Source organism: Haliotis asinina, chromosome 2 (assembly GCF_037392515.1).
Source record: "Haliotis asinina isolate JCU_RB_2024 chromosome 2, JCU_Hal_asi_v2, whole genome shotgun sequence".
Classification (NCBI taxonomy): Eukaryota; Metazoa; Mollusca; class Gastropoda; order Lepetellida; family Haliotidae; genus Haliotis; species Haliotis asinina.
In genome coordinates this window covers 17,871,500-17,888,127 of record NC_090281.1, presented here as the reverse complement: position 1 = coordinate 17,888,127, position 16,628 = coordinate 17,871,500, and the positions used below count along the sequence as shown (strand labels likewise).

Below are 16,628 nucleotides of genomic sequence, written 5' to 3'. Positions count from 1 at the left end.
GAATGAATGAAAATCTACTTTGAGATATTTTTGTTTAGATTAATAATTAATTGAGATATCTTATTGCATGTGGGGAATGTCATGCACATTCACAAAATGACACTGTCACTCCCATCAAAAATAGAAAGTTTAAAACTGTCACAAGGCGTTATAAACACCTTTCCAGTTTTGTCAAATAATAAGATCAACAAGAAAGAAAGAAGTTATAGAACTACAACCTTCAAGCATCACAAGCATCAATGGTGGATCAGATCAGATCGGCGATATGTCATATTTTTCACACACACCACATACGCCCTTACAATTTTTCTAAAATCTTAAAACTATCACAGTTACTTGCAAACACCTTTCACCTGATGGCAGATTCCCCTCATACAAATTAAAGGTGTTTGTGAAAGAAATGTTAGAATTAAACACTCGAACAACGCAGCATTTTACAAGTTGATGAATAATAATAATTATAATAATGGAAAAAGAAATTATGTAAAAATGAGGAACTTGCATGATAATAAAAATACGAAACAAACTATGACAAAGAACGGGTCCATTAAAGTATTTCTAACCTGTCTTTTTTGATACCGATTTGACGGGTGCTTGTTTTGGTGAAGGGGTAGTGTAGTCTGGTGGTTACAGCGTTCAATCACCACACTGAAGACGCCGGTTCGATTCGCACGTGGATACAAAGTGTGAAGCTGATTTCTGGTCTGCCCCGACGTGATATTGCTTGAACATTACCGATACGGCGTAAACGATGCTCACTCACTCGAGAGACAGCTGGTCTGTTCTGTTAATACATCAGGATACATTTTGGTACTATATACATCGTTTTAACATCAGCACATTGACGTTTCATAACGTAAAATATCATATCCGTTTCATTCGGAACACGCAATTTTAGTTGATATTCTAAAGAAATTGATCCAGAATATCAGTGATAAACCTAACACATTTCCACGCTGCTTCTCTTGATCCAGTGAACGAGTAAAACGTCCACAAGAATAATTGATAGAAGCATGCGTAAAATATTCTCCCTACCGGGTGCGTACAATGAACGGTCCCTTATACCTTCTTTGTTGAAGAGCACCTGTCATTTTTCTATTTTCATTCATGACATAATTATCTTTGCTTGGAAGATGTAAACAATGGCATAGCTTAAATTATGCTCACTGGATGTAACAGATTTGGATTATCGCTGTTGCATAATTGAATGATGGATCGGAGTCAAGTGGGCATGCAACGCAGTTGACAACGAGGGGATAATTTCGGACAGACCGAGACAGGTCGGTGGTGTGTTTACAAACTACAGCGATATCGATTTCTTGGTTTGACTATACATTGTCTTTATTTGTATTGTAACAATGGTATATTTTGCTCGTTTTGTATCTGAATACATTTTCACGTCATCTTTGAATCAGTGCTTGAGCAGACGATACTCATTTTAATAAGAGATTTGGTCTGAGATTTGTTTATGTTTGCCCTGTATTACCTTTGTCATGGCTGGTGAAAGAGTCAGGACATAAAATAACACACAAAGAAAGGAGCAGAAGTGGTCAACAGGCATTAACCCAATTAACAATTCCTATCCTGTGTTCACAAGGCAGTGAACAATAGCAATTAGAACAATTATTCACATCGATGATATATGATACAGTTAACAAGTTAGTATTTGGTAACAACCTCAACCTGTGGACCATACTGTGGAATTATTGAAAATCATGAAACAAGGCGAGGAGTATTAAAAGGTAATTTATACATCTGCAATATGTTAGGTTGCCCTCACCATGCTAACACAGACAAACCCTGAAACAGGTCACTGATGGAGATATGTGTTTTATGTACATACAATCATTTTCTGATTATTATCTGACAAAAGTAAAAAGGATCAATAAAAAATGTTTCAGTAACAGTCCAGGAAAGTAAAAATATATATGTTAATAATTTGAAAGGGGGGAAATTTAATATGAGTAATACATGGTGCATTTTCACTCCCTCATCAGGTACTGATGTGTGACAGCAAATATTCCTATATTTATGAATGGGAATTTGTTATATGGCAGTATTGTTAAACTAGTCATTGCCTTAGATGTGGAAGCACTTAACTGTTATTTTGATACAGGATTGTACCATGAAGTAACCTTCAAATAAATCTTTTTGAAATAAATTGAATTTTTCTAAATCTCCTTATGTAATTTTGGACATGTTGCACATGAAAGGTAATGGAAAATACTGAAGCAAATTGTTATGCCCCAGATTTCTTGGGATATAAACTATCAGCAGTATGAAAAGTAATGTAACAACTAAAGTGTTTGGCAAATATAGTCAGTATAGACGAATTTTATCATGTTTATGGATAACAGCTTCTTTATTTCATGAGTATGACGTTTTGATACATATTCTTGTGCTGGTGTCAAGCAAATCATTCCTGTTCCTATCCATAAAACAATCACTCCCTCACTCGCTAACAAGTTTTGACAGGCAACTGTTTAAGTTCCATATTTCCTTTTGACTTTCAGGTAAAACATACAGGTGTTGAACATGGAGAGCCAACCAGAGGACCAACCAGTAGTTACTCCAATGGATCTGTTCATTGAAGCCCTGAGGAACAATGATTCCACACAATCAATATCCTATCTGTCAGACCCAGTTTTCAGACTGAATGTATCCCTGGGGGAATGTCTTATTGAATGTGCCAAATATGGTAATCTTACTGCCCTAGACTTCATCCTCAACCTCCACAACCGAATCCATCAATGTCTGAGTTACACCGATGGATGCAACAAGCGTGCTCTTCACCATGCAGCCATGCATGGACCCCTGGAGTGTGTGGTGCGACTTGTCCGTGCAGGGTCGACAGTCAACTGCTGTGACAGTGAGGGTTACACGCCCCTGTTGTGTGCATGTCAAGGAGGCAGAGCTGATATTGTACAGTACCTAGTCAAAGAGGGGGCTCATATCAACTCATCTCGGTCGTATAAATTTGGGGAGACTGCACTTCATATCGCAGCAAAACATGGTCATGCCGAGACGGTGTCTGTCCTGCTTGATGGTCGTGCTGACATAAACGCCACCACCAGGAATGTTGATGGTAATGGAGGACACACTGCTTTACACAAAGCGGCAAATGGCGGACACACTCAGGTCATTGAAATTCTATGTCTGAGGGGTGCCATACTGGACTTGAAGGACTCCATGGGTAAAACTCCATTGCATGTATCGGCTGAAAAGGGAGACATTCTCAGTGTGGAGGTTCTCAACAAATATGGAGCGCCAATAAATCTCCAGGATGAGAGAGGTAAGACGCCACTGGCCCTAGCAGTTCGAGAAGGCTACCCAGAAATCGTCAAACTCCTGGTACGCTGTGGGGCAGATATTAATATGAGTGATACAAGGAGCCTATCACCCTTACATTCAGCAATAGCAGTGATGAACTACGAGATTGCCGAGTCTCTTCTACAAGCTGGCGCTGTCGTCAACTGTCAGACAAATGACACACAGGAATCACCTCTCATGGTGGCTCTCAGCATGGGTCGGCCTGACCTGGTGCAGCTAATGCTGAACAATGGAGCAGATGTGAATCTCTGCGACTTCAAGTGCTACTCTCCACTACATCGGTCACAGACAATTGGATGTAAGATCGAAAACTGTAATCAGTATTTGGAGTAGCTTTGCTTTTGTTTGTTGTTTTCCGTCACACTTTGCAATATTCCAGCTATTTGACAGTGGTCTTTCTTTTTGTTTGTTAAGGGTGGTTGGGTAGATCAGTCGTTAAGGCACTTGTTCGTCTTGTCAAAACCTGGGTTCGATTCCCTATATGGATGCAATGTGTGATGCCCATTTCTAGCTAAAAGTGGCATAATACCATACTCATTCACTCGCTTTAGTTTGTGGTTTTCTGCACTCAGGAATATTCAATCTATTTGGCTGCAGCCTATGATAATCAAATCACAAGAACTGGAAAGCCACAATAACAGAGTGTGCCTTATGGCAGCAAGAGTTGTATGGTCCCCAGGGAGTTGAGATTGATAATTAGATGTGCCAATGATCCAGTGATCGAGCAAAAAATACCAGCGCCTTGAGTATGCACTAGTGTGTGGATATATGCGCTATATAAATATCCAAAAATAAGTCCATAAAGATAGCCCAGTGATTGATGTCATGAGCATCATTCTTCATCAGTCAAGTCAAGAGACTGAGGTGGTCATTGTCAGTTGTTATTCCAAGCATTAAAACATTCAGTATTCTGTAGTTTTAAGTTATCACGTTCAGTGGAGGTTGATATTGCACAGTGTATATGGACTTCTGTTCAGGGTCACATGGACCAATCAGATAGTGAGGTTCTTAAATGAGGTAGGATAATGCACTTTTTAATATGACCTTGCTGAATTGTGAACTCGCCTGATGATCATATAATAAAATATCCCCTGTCCAGCCTCTGCAGTGACTGTTACTGATTCTAGTCTGTATTAGCAGGTGGAACACTTGTATTTACTTCATATAAGTTTCCTCTTTCGAACCTGTGAAGATCCGGGTTAGAATTGGCCTTCGGTAACCCATGCTTGTCGTATGAATCCTTTGGTCATGAGTTTGAATCTTGGTTTATCCTGGTTTAACCTGTTTTGATTTTTCAGCTTCCCTTGCTTGTTAGTTTCAACAATTCGGAAAATTTTCCACAATTTTCTTCAACATCAAACTGTAGCAATACTCAAGTATTGTTCAAGTACTCATGAAACAATGTTTCACTGAACACTCTAAATTCTACTACTTGCTGAAACCTATTCTTTTGTAAACATTCTCTTGTCATTATTCTATCTGTTTCCATAGAAATACAAAAAGCATGTTGCATTGTTGTGTTGAAGACCCAGATGCTGTCAAGGAAGAGTTGACAGAGTTGCTGTTGCAAGCAGGAGGGAAGCTGAACGCCAGAGATCATCAGGGACACATTCCACTTCATCGTAGCATCTTCACAGGATCCATCAGAGGCAGACAGTGTATACCTTGTATCCGCCTACTTGTAGAAGCAGGCTCAAAACTGAAGCAAGATACCTTTGCTCACACAAGGTAGGCATCACTGCTGAGTGGAAGCTAGATCCCCTCACTCACATATGGTAAGCATCACTGCTGAGTGTAAGCTTGATCTCCTCACTCACACAATTACGCATCACTGCTGAGTGTAAGCTTGGTCTCCTCACTCACACAATTACACATCACTGCTGAGTGGAAGCTTGATCTCCTCACTCACACAATTACGCATCACTGCTGAGTGTAAGCTTGGTCTCCTCACTCACACAATTACGCATCACTGCTGAGTGTAAGCTTGATCTCCTCACTCACACAATTACGCATCACTGCTGAGTGTAAGCTAGATCCCCCTCGCTCACATAAGGTAAGCATCACTGCTGAGTATAAGCTTGATCCCCTCACTCACACAATAGGTATTCACTATCAGCAATGTCCCACTGTAATTAACTTTCATCTGTGTATTATATGCTTGCTGACTTAGTGATTTTGTTCCAGAACGTCACCATTATACTGGTTATGTTCCAAAGGAGATCTAAACATTGCTCGCTACCTTGTCCAGTGTGGATGGGAACTACAGTCCGAGTCCTGGATCCGATTTGCAGGGAAGACTCCAGAGCAGACCCACCTCCATTATCTGTTCCAGATCCTCAACAAGTCTGTGCACTCACTGAAGATCCTGTGTCGAGCAGTTGTGAGGGAAACTATATCATTATCAGTGGATGACAGGGAAGTAGTATCTCCTATCTCTAGCCTCCCTTTACCTCTGGCAGTGAAGAACTTTCTCTGTCTGAGAACCTGTGAGGTTTCCGAGGATGATGTTTTGATGATGGAGAATCATTAGTCAGATCATTGTAATTGTCTTTGTAACAATCTCATTAAAACCAGATGTTTTAGTTGATATGATACAAGTGTGCATTAGGACCTAAGGACACCTTTTTGTCCTGAGTTGCCTCGTCATTTTATGGAGAAGCATGCACAATGTGAATGAAAGTATGACACTTTGTGGAAGATATTGTTGCTGGATTTCAGCTCAGAGATATCATATCAGATTTTGAAATCTGATTCTGTTGAGACTGTCTTTGTATTAACTTATGATCAAATGATTTTGAATGCTTCCAGTAGTATTTATTTGTGCATCACGAGTGCATTGTTATTGTTTATGTAATATGCTGGCAGGATAATAGTGTTCAAATGTGCAAAGGGATGCTATAGAAGGGCATATTACGTAACCACTGTCATAAGCTCCCTGTTCCAATTCGCGCTGCCTGATTAACTTCTAGAGCATTTTGTAAGTAGTATTGTGTATGTGCTCCCCAGAAAAAACAATTATTGACATGACAGTCAATATTTTCTTGCGTATATTAGAGATTATTCATAGAAAATATTTTCTGGGTAACTATATTGAACACATAAAGTCAGTGAACGTGAACATTTTAGTGGGTATTTTGTGAAATTGTTTGTTTAGTCCTAACTAACCCAAAAATATCCACTTTTGAACTCAAGTCTCTGAAAACAAGGTTTTCTTGTATATTGGTCTGAATAATCAGATCTTTTTTGTCATTCTCTGAGTTCCTGGGCAATTAATGCAAACAAATTAGTTATGTAGATGAAACAATGCTGTTTTACTATTCATGATGTTATGCTGTATTCCAACCTTAACAACCTGACAGTACTGGCACAAGGAGTGTAATAACTGCTGATTCTTAACTATAACCTGATATCTCACAGTTATACTTTGCATCCCTTTCCATCATCGTTTTGTCGATCTGCCTCAATGACAGACATGCCTGGTTTTGGTGGTATTCACCCAGTATATCTTTTGCCCAATGTGTACATCTCATTCTCGGTGGTATATTTCGTACGATTCCTACACCTTTACCATTGTGGCATCACTGTCCACGTAGCACCTGCTGCCATAGAGTGAAGAACATTAGAAAGTATGGGCCAAGGGGGATCACTCCCAATATTTAGAAGCATGAGCTGTAGTCTGTTTCCACTGTCTCCCTACACCTGGATGTTAATGTAGGGAAACTAAATCATATATTAACTGAATCTGCACCAATCAGTGTTTTTGAAATACTGTAAATCACGAAATTTTTGGGTCTTGATATTTTTGCAAATGGCGACCAAGAGACGTTTTTGCGTCATGATATTTTTGCGACTTGCCTAATTCTCAAAACATAGTTTAGTTTGACAGTTTCAATGCTTACTTGCATCTGAAAGTTTTATCTGAAGTAAATCCAATCACATATTAAAGTTTGCTGCTAATCTTGAACATTATTTAGTGGAGTACTTCCGCATGTATGCAATCAGTGATGTTTTCCTAAAAACAACGCTTGCTGCATAGGCCATATAAGCTTAAAACAGTTCAAAAGGGTTAAATTAAATGGAATGACTCTAATAAACTGGCATTGATTAAGGACCAGTTTAGTCAGTGTCGGCGAAGCTGTTGATCTCCAGATAAGTGTCATGAAAGCTATCCACGCCCGCTGGATGGCCTCGGCCTTTCAAACAGTCTCCAAGAAATGTGTGTTGCGTGGTTGGCGCCTGTCTGGAGTATCGTACGTACTGATTGAGTGACTTTTGTTCAGGTATCCATTGTTTGACATGTGACACGTGAGTAATGCTAGTAATTAGTCATTCTCCACGTTGTTGTCATTGCTTAATATATGTATTGTCTAGATCTATTGTTAATTATATGAAGTGGTGAATAATAAAGCAAAAATAGGACTGGTTGTTTGCTGATTATTCATTGCATTCTACCAGCAAATTGATATTTTTGCGAGCTTAAGTCATTCGCAATTTTCGCAAAAATATCATGCTCACAAAAATTTAATGATTTACAGTATGTCCAAACTATTTAATCTAGAAATGACTTTATTACATGTTTTCTACATCAGTGTCTGTTAAGACAGATGATATTCTGAAAAAAGTTGGGCATTTATCATCTGAATTTCATGGTTCCTTATTTGGAACCAAGAAAATCGTTAAGACAAGAAATGTTATGGACCCCATCATTACTGTTTATGACAGTTGTATTGGCTACTTCTTGCATCTTCATCTTATAAAGGGCAGAGTTGGTGCAGTAATGGTTAAAACATTTGCTCTTCACGACAAAGACTCATGTTTGATTCCAAACATTGATACATTGTTGGAACCCTTTCTCAAGATGTACAACAAAATGTTATGGATGTCATCGACGTTTCTGGACTATTCCTTGCCCATCAGGTCACCCACCTGATGAAGGGGCAAGGAATAGTCCAGAAACTTCATGAAAACAATAAAGAAGAAGTTGACATCCATAGCATTTTGTCGGATATTAGAATACCAACTCCCAAATACCTCTCAAGAACCTTTCTCAAGTGTCTCTTGCAAGAATAGAATTACAACTAGATATTTGTATAGCGCCGATATCCAGTTAGTTCAACTGCTCAAGGGCGCTTTTTTCCCCTTGATCAATGGATGTCCATAACGACGGCACATCATATTTTCAATTTCAACTCCCTGGGGATCATACAACTCTTGCAGCCTTAGCAGGCGCACCGAGTTAATGTGGCTCTCCCATCCTTACAAGGTACCCGATATTCACAGCTGGGTGGACTGCGACACCTAGTCACAGTATTGGAATTGGAATATTTCTAAAATTGGTGCAAAATCATTTTCATCCAGGCTCGTGGAAAAATTGTTCCATCGAAGTGAAGAATCAGTCATGGACCTGTCATATGATGTTGGCTACTAGGATGCCAATATTTGTTGAAATATACAGTGGAAGCTGTCTAAACCAGCACTCATTGGGACTGAAGAATTAATCCAGTTTAGACAATGTGCTGGATTGTAGAACTGATGATAAATGTGCAAGCCACGGATGGGACTGAGATTTTATGCCAATGCTGACAATTTACCAGATTGGACAGATGCCAGTTTAGACAGCTTCCACTGTATATTTGGCATTTCTTCTTTTCGCAATGAATGAAAGATTAATCAAATATCTAGCACCAAAACCATGGGCATATATGGTAACACAATCTGTGTGAAAATTTTGGTATAACTGTCTTATATGGAGAAATTTGACTCGAGTGTTCTTAAAATTGGTATCTTGGATGCCAGGACCAGGAGGGTTGGCACCCTGAGAATTGTTAGCCTTGAAACTGCCATGTCAGTAAGTCATGGAGTTGTGGACCAATATGTAAGGCTGGCCATCATTGTTGCCATGGTTACTGCTATGGTGACTTGGGTTGGGTCATTCATTTTCTGCAGCTTGACATTCCAATCATAGATGTGTTCCAATTAATTGTCACTCACCAAAATATTTATCATAGATTTGTGTCACAAACTTTTGTCAAAATATTTCAGCATTCACTTATTTTAAGATGTATTTTATAGAATTGTCACGATTCACCACTGTATGAAGAATTTACACATGATATATTCCACCTGTCCATGAATCTCTGGATTCTAATTAAATTTTGCAAAATTTTTTAATCAATAGTATTTATCCAGTTTTGCAGTAACAAATCTTTGTGACTTCCAAGGTCGACTTGGTATTGTCGGGTCCCAATCTACAGTGCGCACAAAGAGCTGTGACTTTCATAGGTCTGTGATGAACTATCGAGTTATGACAGGTCGTAAGGTTATGAACACTTTGTGGATCAGTTCCCAGGCTATTACAAAACACAAAGCTAAATTGATGTATAATGCCATGAGAAAAGGCTGGGTTGAACTCATGTTTGTTAAACTCTGGCTGCCTGATAGTGTCATGCTTTCGGAAGGAGTGCAATATTGTAAAGACACAGTACAATGCTGTATCTCAGTAGGATTCATTAGCAGATCCAGGGGGTAGTTAAGGGGGTTCGAATCCCCCCTTTTGAAAATGATCACATTGAAGTTCATGTTTTGCGTTGAACCCCTTGAACCTCTGTTGGCACCGCCATCGCGAAACAATGAAACCCCAACGCTTTGAAAACTCCTAGATCCGCCTATACGATGTGTGCAAGGACTTGAGTACCATTCTACTGGTATAAATAACAACATGTGGGTTCAAATCCTGTTTCGCCCTCCATGTACTTCTAGGTCAACCAGGGTTCAGTGGGGTAGCCTAAATGTTAAAGCATCTCCTCATCACACTCGTCAATCTGGGTTCGATTCTTTATATTGATACAATGTGTGAAGCCCATTTCTGGTGTCCTCCGCCGTGATATTGCTGAAATATTGCTAACAGAGGCATAAAACCTTACTCACTCACTCGAGATCATTTTGCGACATACCCATTTTCATGGGTTTTTATCAGAGTGTTAAATTTCTGATCACTTTAACCTTCCTATGCCCCCATTAAACGTACATGCCTTGATACTAGAATACAGTTAAATCTGCATTACAACAAACTCATTGGTAGGGTAAACTGACCAGGCTAGTTGTTCTCACTACGAAATTCTTAAACCAAATCTTACCACAATCGGCTATGATCAACTTAAGAATTCTTATGCTATGAACATTTCAAGAATAAGGTCTGGGGCCCAGATTTTCGAAGCTCTTTTAGCCCTAAGATAGTCGCAAGTGCGATATCTTTAACATTAACTTATGACTGTCTTATCGCCAAGGGAGCTTTGAACATCTAGGCCCAGGTCAGCTTGGTTGTTCTGTATGGCATTTCCTGTATGCCTAGCTGATGCAGATTGATCACTGCTTGTTCACAAATACAGAACCCATGAAAAATGATAGCATGAAAGAATCAGATCCACCTTCGATTGACAGTAGGTGCAGAGGGATGACTGGTACTCGGAATGTAGCACGCAGTTTTATACTATTCTCTTTTTCATGATTTTCTGAAAATGTTCTGGGCCTGTTTCAGAAGTGATGTTTTTACTTATGATGGTCATATGTCATTATTGAAATAAGGGGCTTATAGTTGTCTTGGAATTACGATCGCCCTGTTGAACAAGGCAATGAGTTTTACATAATGCTTTGTATGTATTACATTTCTACATTACCACTAACTGATATACAACAGATCAAATCCTATATATCGTGACCACATTATCGAGGCCAACAACGGTTCAGCATTATGTTGATGGTTACAAATACCCTGCTCAGGACACGCAAGTCAAGTCTGGTATGCTTAGGGGTGACTCTATCAATGAATATTTAATTTTTACATAGACAAATATCTAAATATTCATACTCCCTCACTTCCACAGAAACTTTTAGCTTTTTTATTGAGGGTTCCTCAGAATGGACAATGACTTCAATTTTGAACATGTAAAATAGATTCTTCCAGTTTGTGTTCAGCATTAAATGTGTTATTTTCAGAATAGGAACTTTTTATCTACACACAGATATTTTTCAATCAATATAAGGCCAGACCAGGTTTACTTCTTATTTTCCTTGTTCTACTGATCCGAAGGTCATATTTTTTCAAGAGTGAGAAGAAAAATAAAAATGAGTTCTCCCCACTAAAAAAATAGAATCCTAGTGTTTTTATTGGCCCAAAATATAAATTTATGGGAATTTTTCTAGTTTGTGTTTTTATCCCAATATACACTTCATAAACTGTCAATTCTAAAATACTTATAATAAGAGGAATATTACTTCAACTGGTGACTTTCAATCTAGTTTTTTCCCTTCTGCATGTTGATTTTCTGAGGACAAAAATTCATAAAACAAGAACTGAAATTGATCTGTTCTGAAGATAGGTCATGTTACTTTTAGGTTGATATTGATGACAAATTCAACTCATGGGCACTCATCGGAGTGAAGAATCAATTCTGGCACCGTCATATGATGTTGGATGCCAATATTTGTCGAAATATGCAGTGGAAGCTGTCTAAACCAGCACTCATTGGGACGAAGAATTAATCCGGTTTAGACAGTGTGCTGGTTTGTAGAGCTGATGATAAATGTACAAGCCACAGATGGGACGGAGATTTTATGCCAATGCTGACAATTTGCCAGATTGGACAGATGCCAGTTTAGACAGCTTCCACTGTATATTTGGCATTTCTTCTTTTTTGCAATGAATGAAAATTAATCAAATATCTAGCACCAAAACCATAGGCGTATATGGTAACACAATCTGTGTGAAAATTTTGGTATAACTCTTATATGGAGAAATTTGACTCGAGTGTTCTTAGAAATTGGTATCTTGGATGCCAGGACCAGGAGGGTTGGCACCCTGAGAATTGTTAGCCTTGAAACTGCCATGTCAGTAAGTCATGGAGTTGTGGACCAATATGTAAGGCTGGCCATCATTGTAACAAGTGGTTACTGCTATGGTGACTCGTGTTGGGTCATTCATTTTCTGCAGTTTGACATTCCAATCATAGTGCATTCCAATTAATTGTCATTCACTAAAGTATTTATCTTAGAATTTTGCCACAAACTTTGGTCAAATCTTTGTTGAACCTTATCAAAACCTACATACTCATTAACTTGTGTTTTCATAATAAAATTATGTTGTGAAGGTAGTGATCTGATGCAAAGTCTTTTATTACTGTCAATGTCTGTTGTGTGAAATCCCTGTGTCAAATACACAGAGAAATATGTGCTTAGTATGTTTAGCCAAGAATACTAACAAGTACAAAAAAAGATCCTAGGGGTAAAGGCATTGTAAAAGTCCTAAATCAAAAAAACTGATTTGTAGTGTTGTAGCGCTTGCTCAATCTGTCCGACTTTGGTCACATGTCATGTGAGTTCGAGCAGAAAATGCATAATGGCTGAAGCTCACATAACAGAAACTGTTTTTGCAATTGAAATGTGTATATAAATACTTTTGCATTAATATTTTTGGTACATGTTTATCATTCACCCAGCAAGTTATTGAAATTTCCTAGTAGCATTTTCCTTTAAGGGTTGAATGTACATCCCGTGTCCAGTGCTGTTTAAACATTATTCCTGCCATATGCACCAGGTGCTGTCACATGTGTTCAGCTGTTTCTGTTGTTTTTGTAGGTCTGTGGTTCAATAACTCTGAAAAACGAACATGTCGTGTCAGTGTCCGCAAAAATGGTGTTTGTTAATGTGATCTAAATGCTACTTTTTGTCATTTGATGTGTATGTTATATGTCAGGTTAAAGAAGTTAAAAGGACCAGATTCTTTCATATTACTGCAGTTGGTCTGACATGTCAGATCTGTTTAATGTGGCTATGGCATGATAACAAGTGTGACCAATTCGGGGAGGTTCTATCAACATATCACACAAGAGAGTATCCAGTTCAATTTTGTGTATTCTGTGAGTGTCCACATTATGAAACACATGGAGCAGCCTCACAGTATAGCTTCCCTCTCTCTCTCCGTGCTCATACCCACACACTCTCTCTGTCTTAAACTCTCACAGTCGCTCCCTCTCTCTCTGTGCTCATACCCACACTCTCTCTCTGTCTTAAACTCTCACAGTCGCTCCCTCTCTCTCCGTGCTCATACCCACACTCTCTCTCTGTCTTAAACTCTCACAGTCGCTCCCTCTCTCTCCGTGCTCATACCCACACTCTCTCTCTGTCTTAAACTCTCACGCTCACTCCCTCTCTCTTATCAGTTGATCTTTCACTCTGGACCAATGCTGGGGCGACCCTTGTCCTGAGTGCCTTAAGCTAACCCCAGCCGACAAGTCTTTATAGCTTTATCCCCAAACACTAACTCATGTGTCTTAAAGTCGGTATATAATGGAATCTCCCCATTACCTTAAGTGTATAGGGTAAGATCACCCTGTCACACAAGCGAATGAATTAAGTTTTACACCACACTCAGCAATATTCCAGCTAAATGGCAGCGGTCTGTAAATAATCAAGTCTGGACCAAGAATGAAGATTGTTATGGATATCTGATGAAGGAGTAAGCATTAACTCCGAAACATTGTGTTCTCATATAAAGCAGTTGATATCCATAACAATCCTCATTCTTATGTATTTCACTTCTAAATGCCCTTCAAAGACAAGCCTGGACCAGACAATCCAGTCATCAACAGCATGAGAATGTATCTACAGAACTGACAAGCATTGGTTGCTGAAGACCAATTCTAACCCAGATATTCAGGGGTTTATGGCTTGACAGATTAACTCTGGCAGCATGAAAGAATCATCTGTTGTTTAACTTCTTTCAACTTCTTTTTACCAATGTTCAGGATGTACAGTATTTATACATATTAATGTCTTATGTACCAGAGTCTCTATTGACAAGAGTGTTAGCATGGTTATAATCAGGTGCTGATGACACCAAGTGTCGAGGTCAGATTCCCACTTTGATACATTGAAACCAAACTCACTCATTCACTCACTCACTCACTCACTCACTCACTCACTCACTCACACCCACTCACTATGGCTCCAGGGCTTTTCTCTTGATGCAATGATCCCATTTCAGTCTCTGAGAGGGTTTGTTTGGTTTCATGCTGCTAGCAACAATATTCCAGCAATATCACCACACGGGCCACCAGAAATGGATGGACTGGTACATTGTACCTCTGGCTCATCAAACCAATGCCTTCCGCGTGATGAGCAATCACTTCAACCACTAGGCTACCACACCATCCCTGAAGAGAGAGAAACACTGTTGTGATGAACAAGACTAAGCTGCTGATGCTGTTCACGTGACCGGGAGCTGTTGTTAAACTGGTCATTTTCATGTGTGAAAGGGCAGTAAGGTAGCCCAGTTGTTAAAGCATTTGCTCATCGAAGTAAGAAGACCTGGGTTAGATTGGTTACAATGCATGAAACCCTTTTCTGGTGTCCCCTAGTGATATTGCTGGAATAGTGCTAAAAGCTGCATAAAACTAAACTCACTCATGGGTCCAAAGATGAGAGATATACACTGGATCAACAAAGATGGAACTATTGTGATTGACCACATATTGATCTTTGACCTCAAAATAACCCAACTTAGACTCAATTCAGCAGTCCAACTGCATCTAGCAATAACATTCATATTTCAAACATGTTTGAACATTGGGCTGATTCCTTCCTCACTGACTCACTGACTTAGTGATTCCTAGTATGTTTTAATGCTAATTGCAGCACATGTGAGAATCACATGATAATTCTGTATTGTACAAATTCATCAATGCATGTTGATATATAGGGTTTGTTGCTTCTGAACACTTTGTGGGACATGAATTTCCAGTTAAGAACAGAACAGTACAAAGTTGTTCCACAGCTAACAGAGGATCACAAATCATTGCTTGCAATAAAGTGACTAGTGATAGTCAGAGTTTTCTGTTGCTTATTTAGAGCTGGTTTGCAAGATTCCATTCAACCAAGCTTTGCAGTCATGACAGTATATCGTCTTCATGTGAGACTCACTTAGAGTATTGGGTTTTTATCACATTAGTTGGTCCTATGAAATAGAGAATGGCTCTGACGAATCAGTTAAGAGAGCTCTTCTCTCATGTGCTCCCCAGTGCAACTGAGTGAGTGAACTCAGCTATATTCCAGCTATATGGCTGCGGTCTGTAAATAATCGAGTCTGGACCAGACAATGCAGTAATCAACAGCATGAGCATGTGCAACTGGGAACCGATGACAGGTAGTCAGCGAGCCTGACCACCCGATCCCATTAGTCACCTTTTATGGCAAGCATGGATTGCTGAAGGCCTATTCTACCCCGGACCTTCACGGATCACTTGAGGTTAAGACTGTGGGAAACAATCATATGCATTCTGGTGAATGGACAAAATACGATTACGTACCGGCTCTCTGGTTGGTCTATGTCAATTAGAGGGTGATTTAAACACACTAACATATATATATATATATTCAGAAGCATAGTGGCTTGTCCCCTGATGGTTAACGTGTGACAACAAGTTGCCATAAGGGCACAAGCATAGCATACCTCAAGCACTAGTTAAGAAACAGAACAGTTAATCTTTAATTTATTAAAAATTAAAAAATGATATATAATAATATATAATATTAATAATATATTATGGTTATGACAGCTTCCACTGTATATATTAATGAGTTTAATTGGGTTGTGAATAAACTAACTGTAAAGTCCAAGTAAAAGAAAGTTAAGACATTCTGTGTATTCATATTGTCTTGGTTTGGGTGTTATTTAATGCCACAATCAGCAATATTCCAGCCATTTGTCGGCGGTCTCCAAATAATCGAGTCTGGACCAGGCAATCCAATGATGACAGCACGAGCATCGATCTACCTAATGGGAATGTAATGACATGCGTCATCCAAGTCAATGAGCCTGACCACCCGATCCCATTCTTCGCCTCTAACGACAATCATGGGTTGCTGAAAACCAATTCTAACCTGGATCTGCACGTACAGATAGCTTGGTGAAGTGTCATGTACAATCAACATAATCAAAATAAAAGGTTGAAAAACAATTCATTTTATCTCGTGCCCACATTATTATTCGCAGTGTGCCTTTTCAAGCTGTCCTGTCCAATGTAGATAGCTAACACCCATTATCTGTGGGATGCAGTTTCAGTGATGATCCTGGTATTGGGGACTCTGAACGTTTCCTTGAAGTGTGAGTGGGTTTAGTTTTATGCTGATTTTTGCAATATTCCAGCATTATCACAGTGGTGGACACCAGAAATGGGCTTCACACATTGTACCCAGTTTTCATGAAAGAGAAATAATGCAATATGTATTTGATGGTAAGTCCA

The 16,628-nt window shown here is 39.2% G+C and overlaps 1 protein-coding gene across 1 annotated transcript; it reads left to right on the top strand.

Annotated features, from left to right (window-relative positions):
* Positions 1-1,081: 1,081 nt before the first annotated feature.
* Positions 1,082-5,943, top strand: LOC137273347 (ankyrin repeat and death domain-containing protein 1A-like). Its single transcript, XM_067805956.1, has 4 exons — positions 1,082-1,280; positions 2,514-3,628; positions 4,857-5,058; positions 5,515-5,943. The coding sequence occupies exons 2-4, from the start codon at positions 2,536-2,538 to the stop codon at positions 5,858-5,860; spliced, it is 1,641 nt and encodes a 546-aa protein (XP_067662057.1). The 5' UTR covers positions 1,082-1,280; positions 2,514-2,535; the 3' UTR covers positions 5,861-5,943.
* The last annotated feature ends 10,685 nt before the right edge of the window (positions 5,944-16,628 follow it).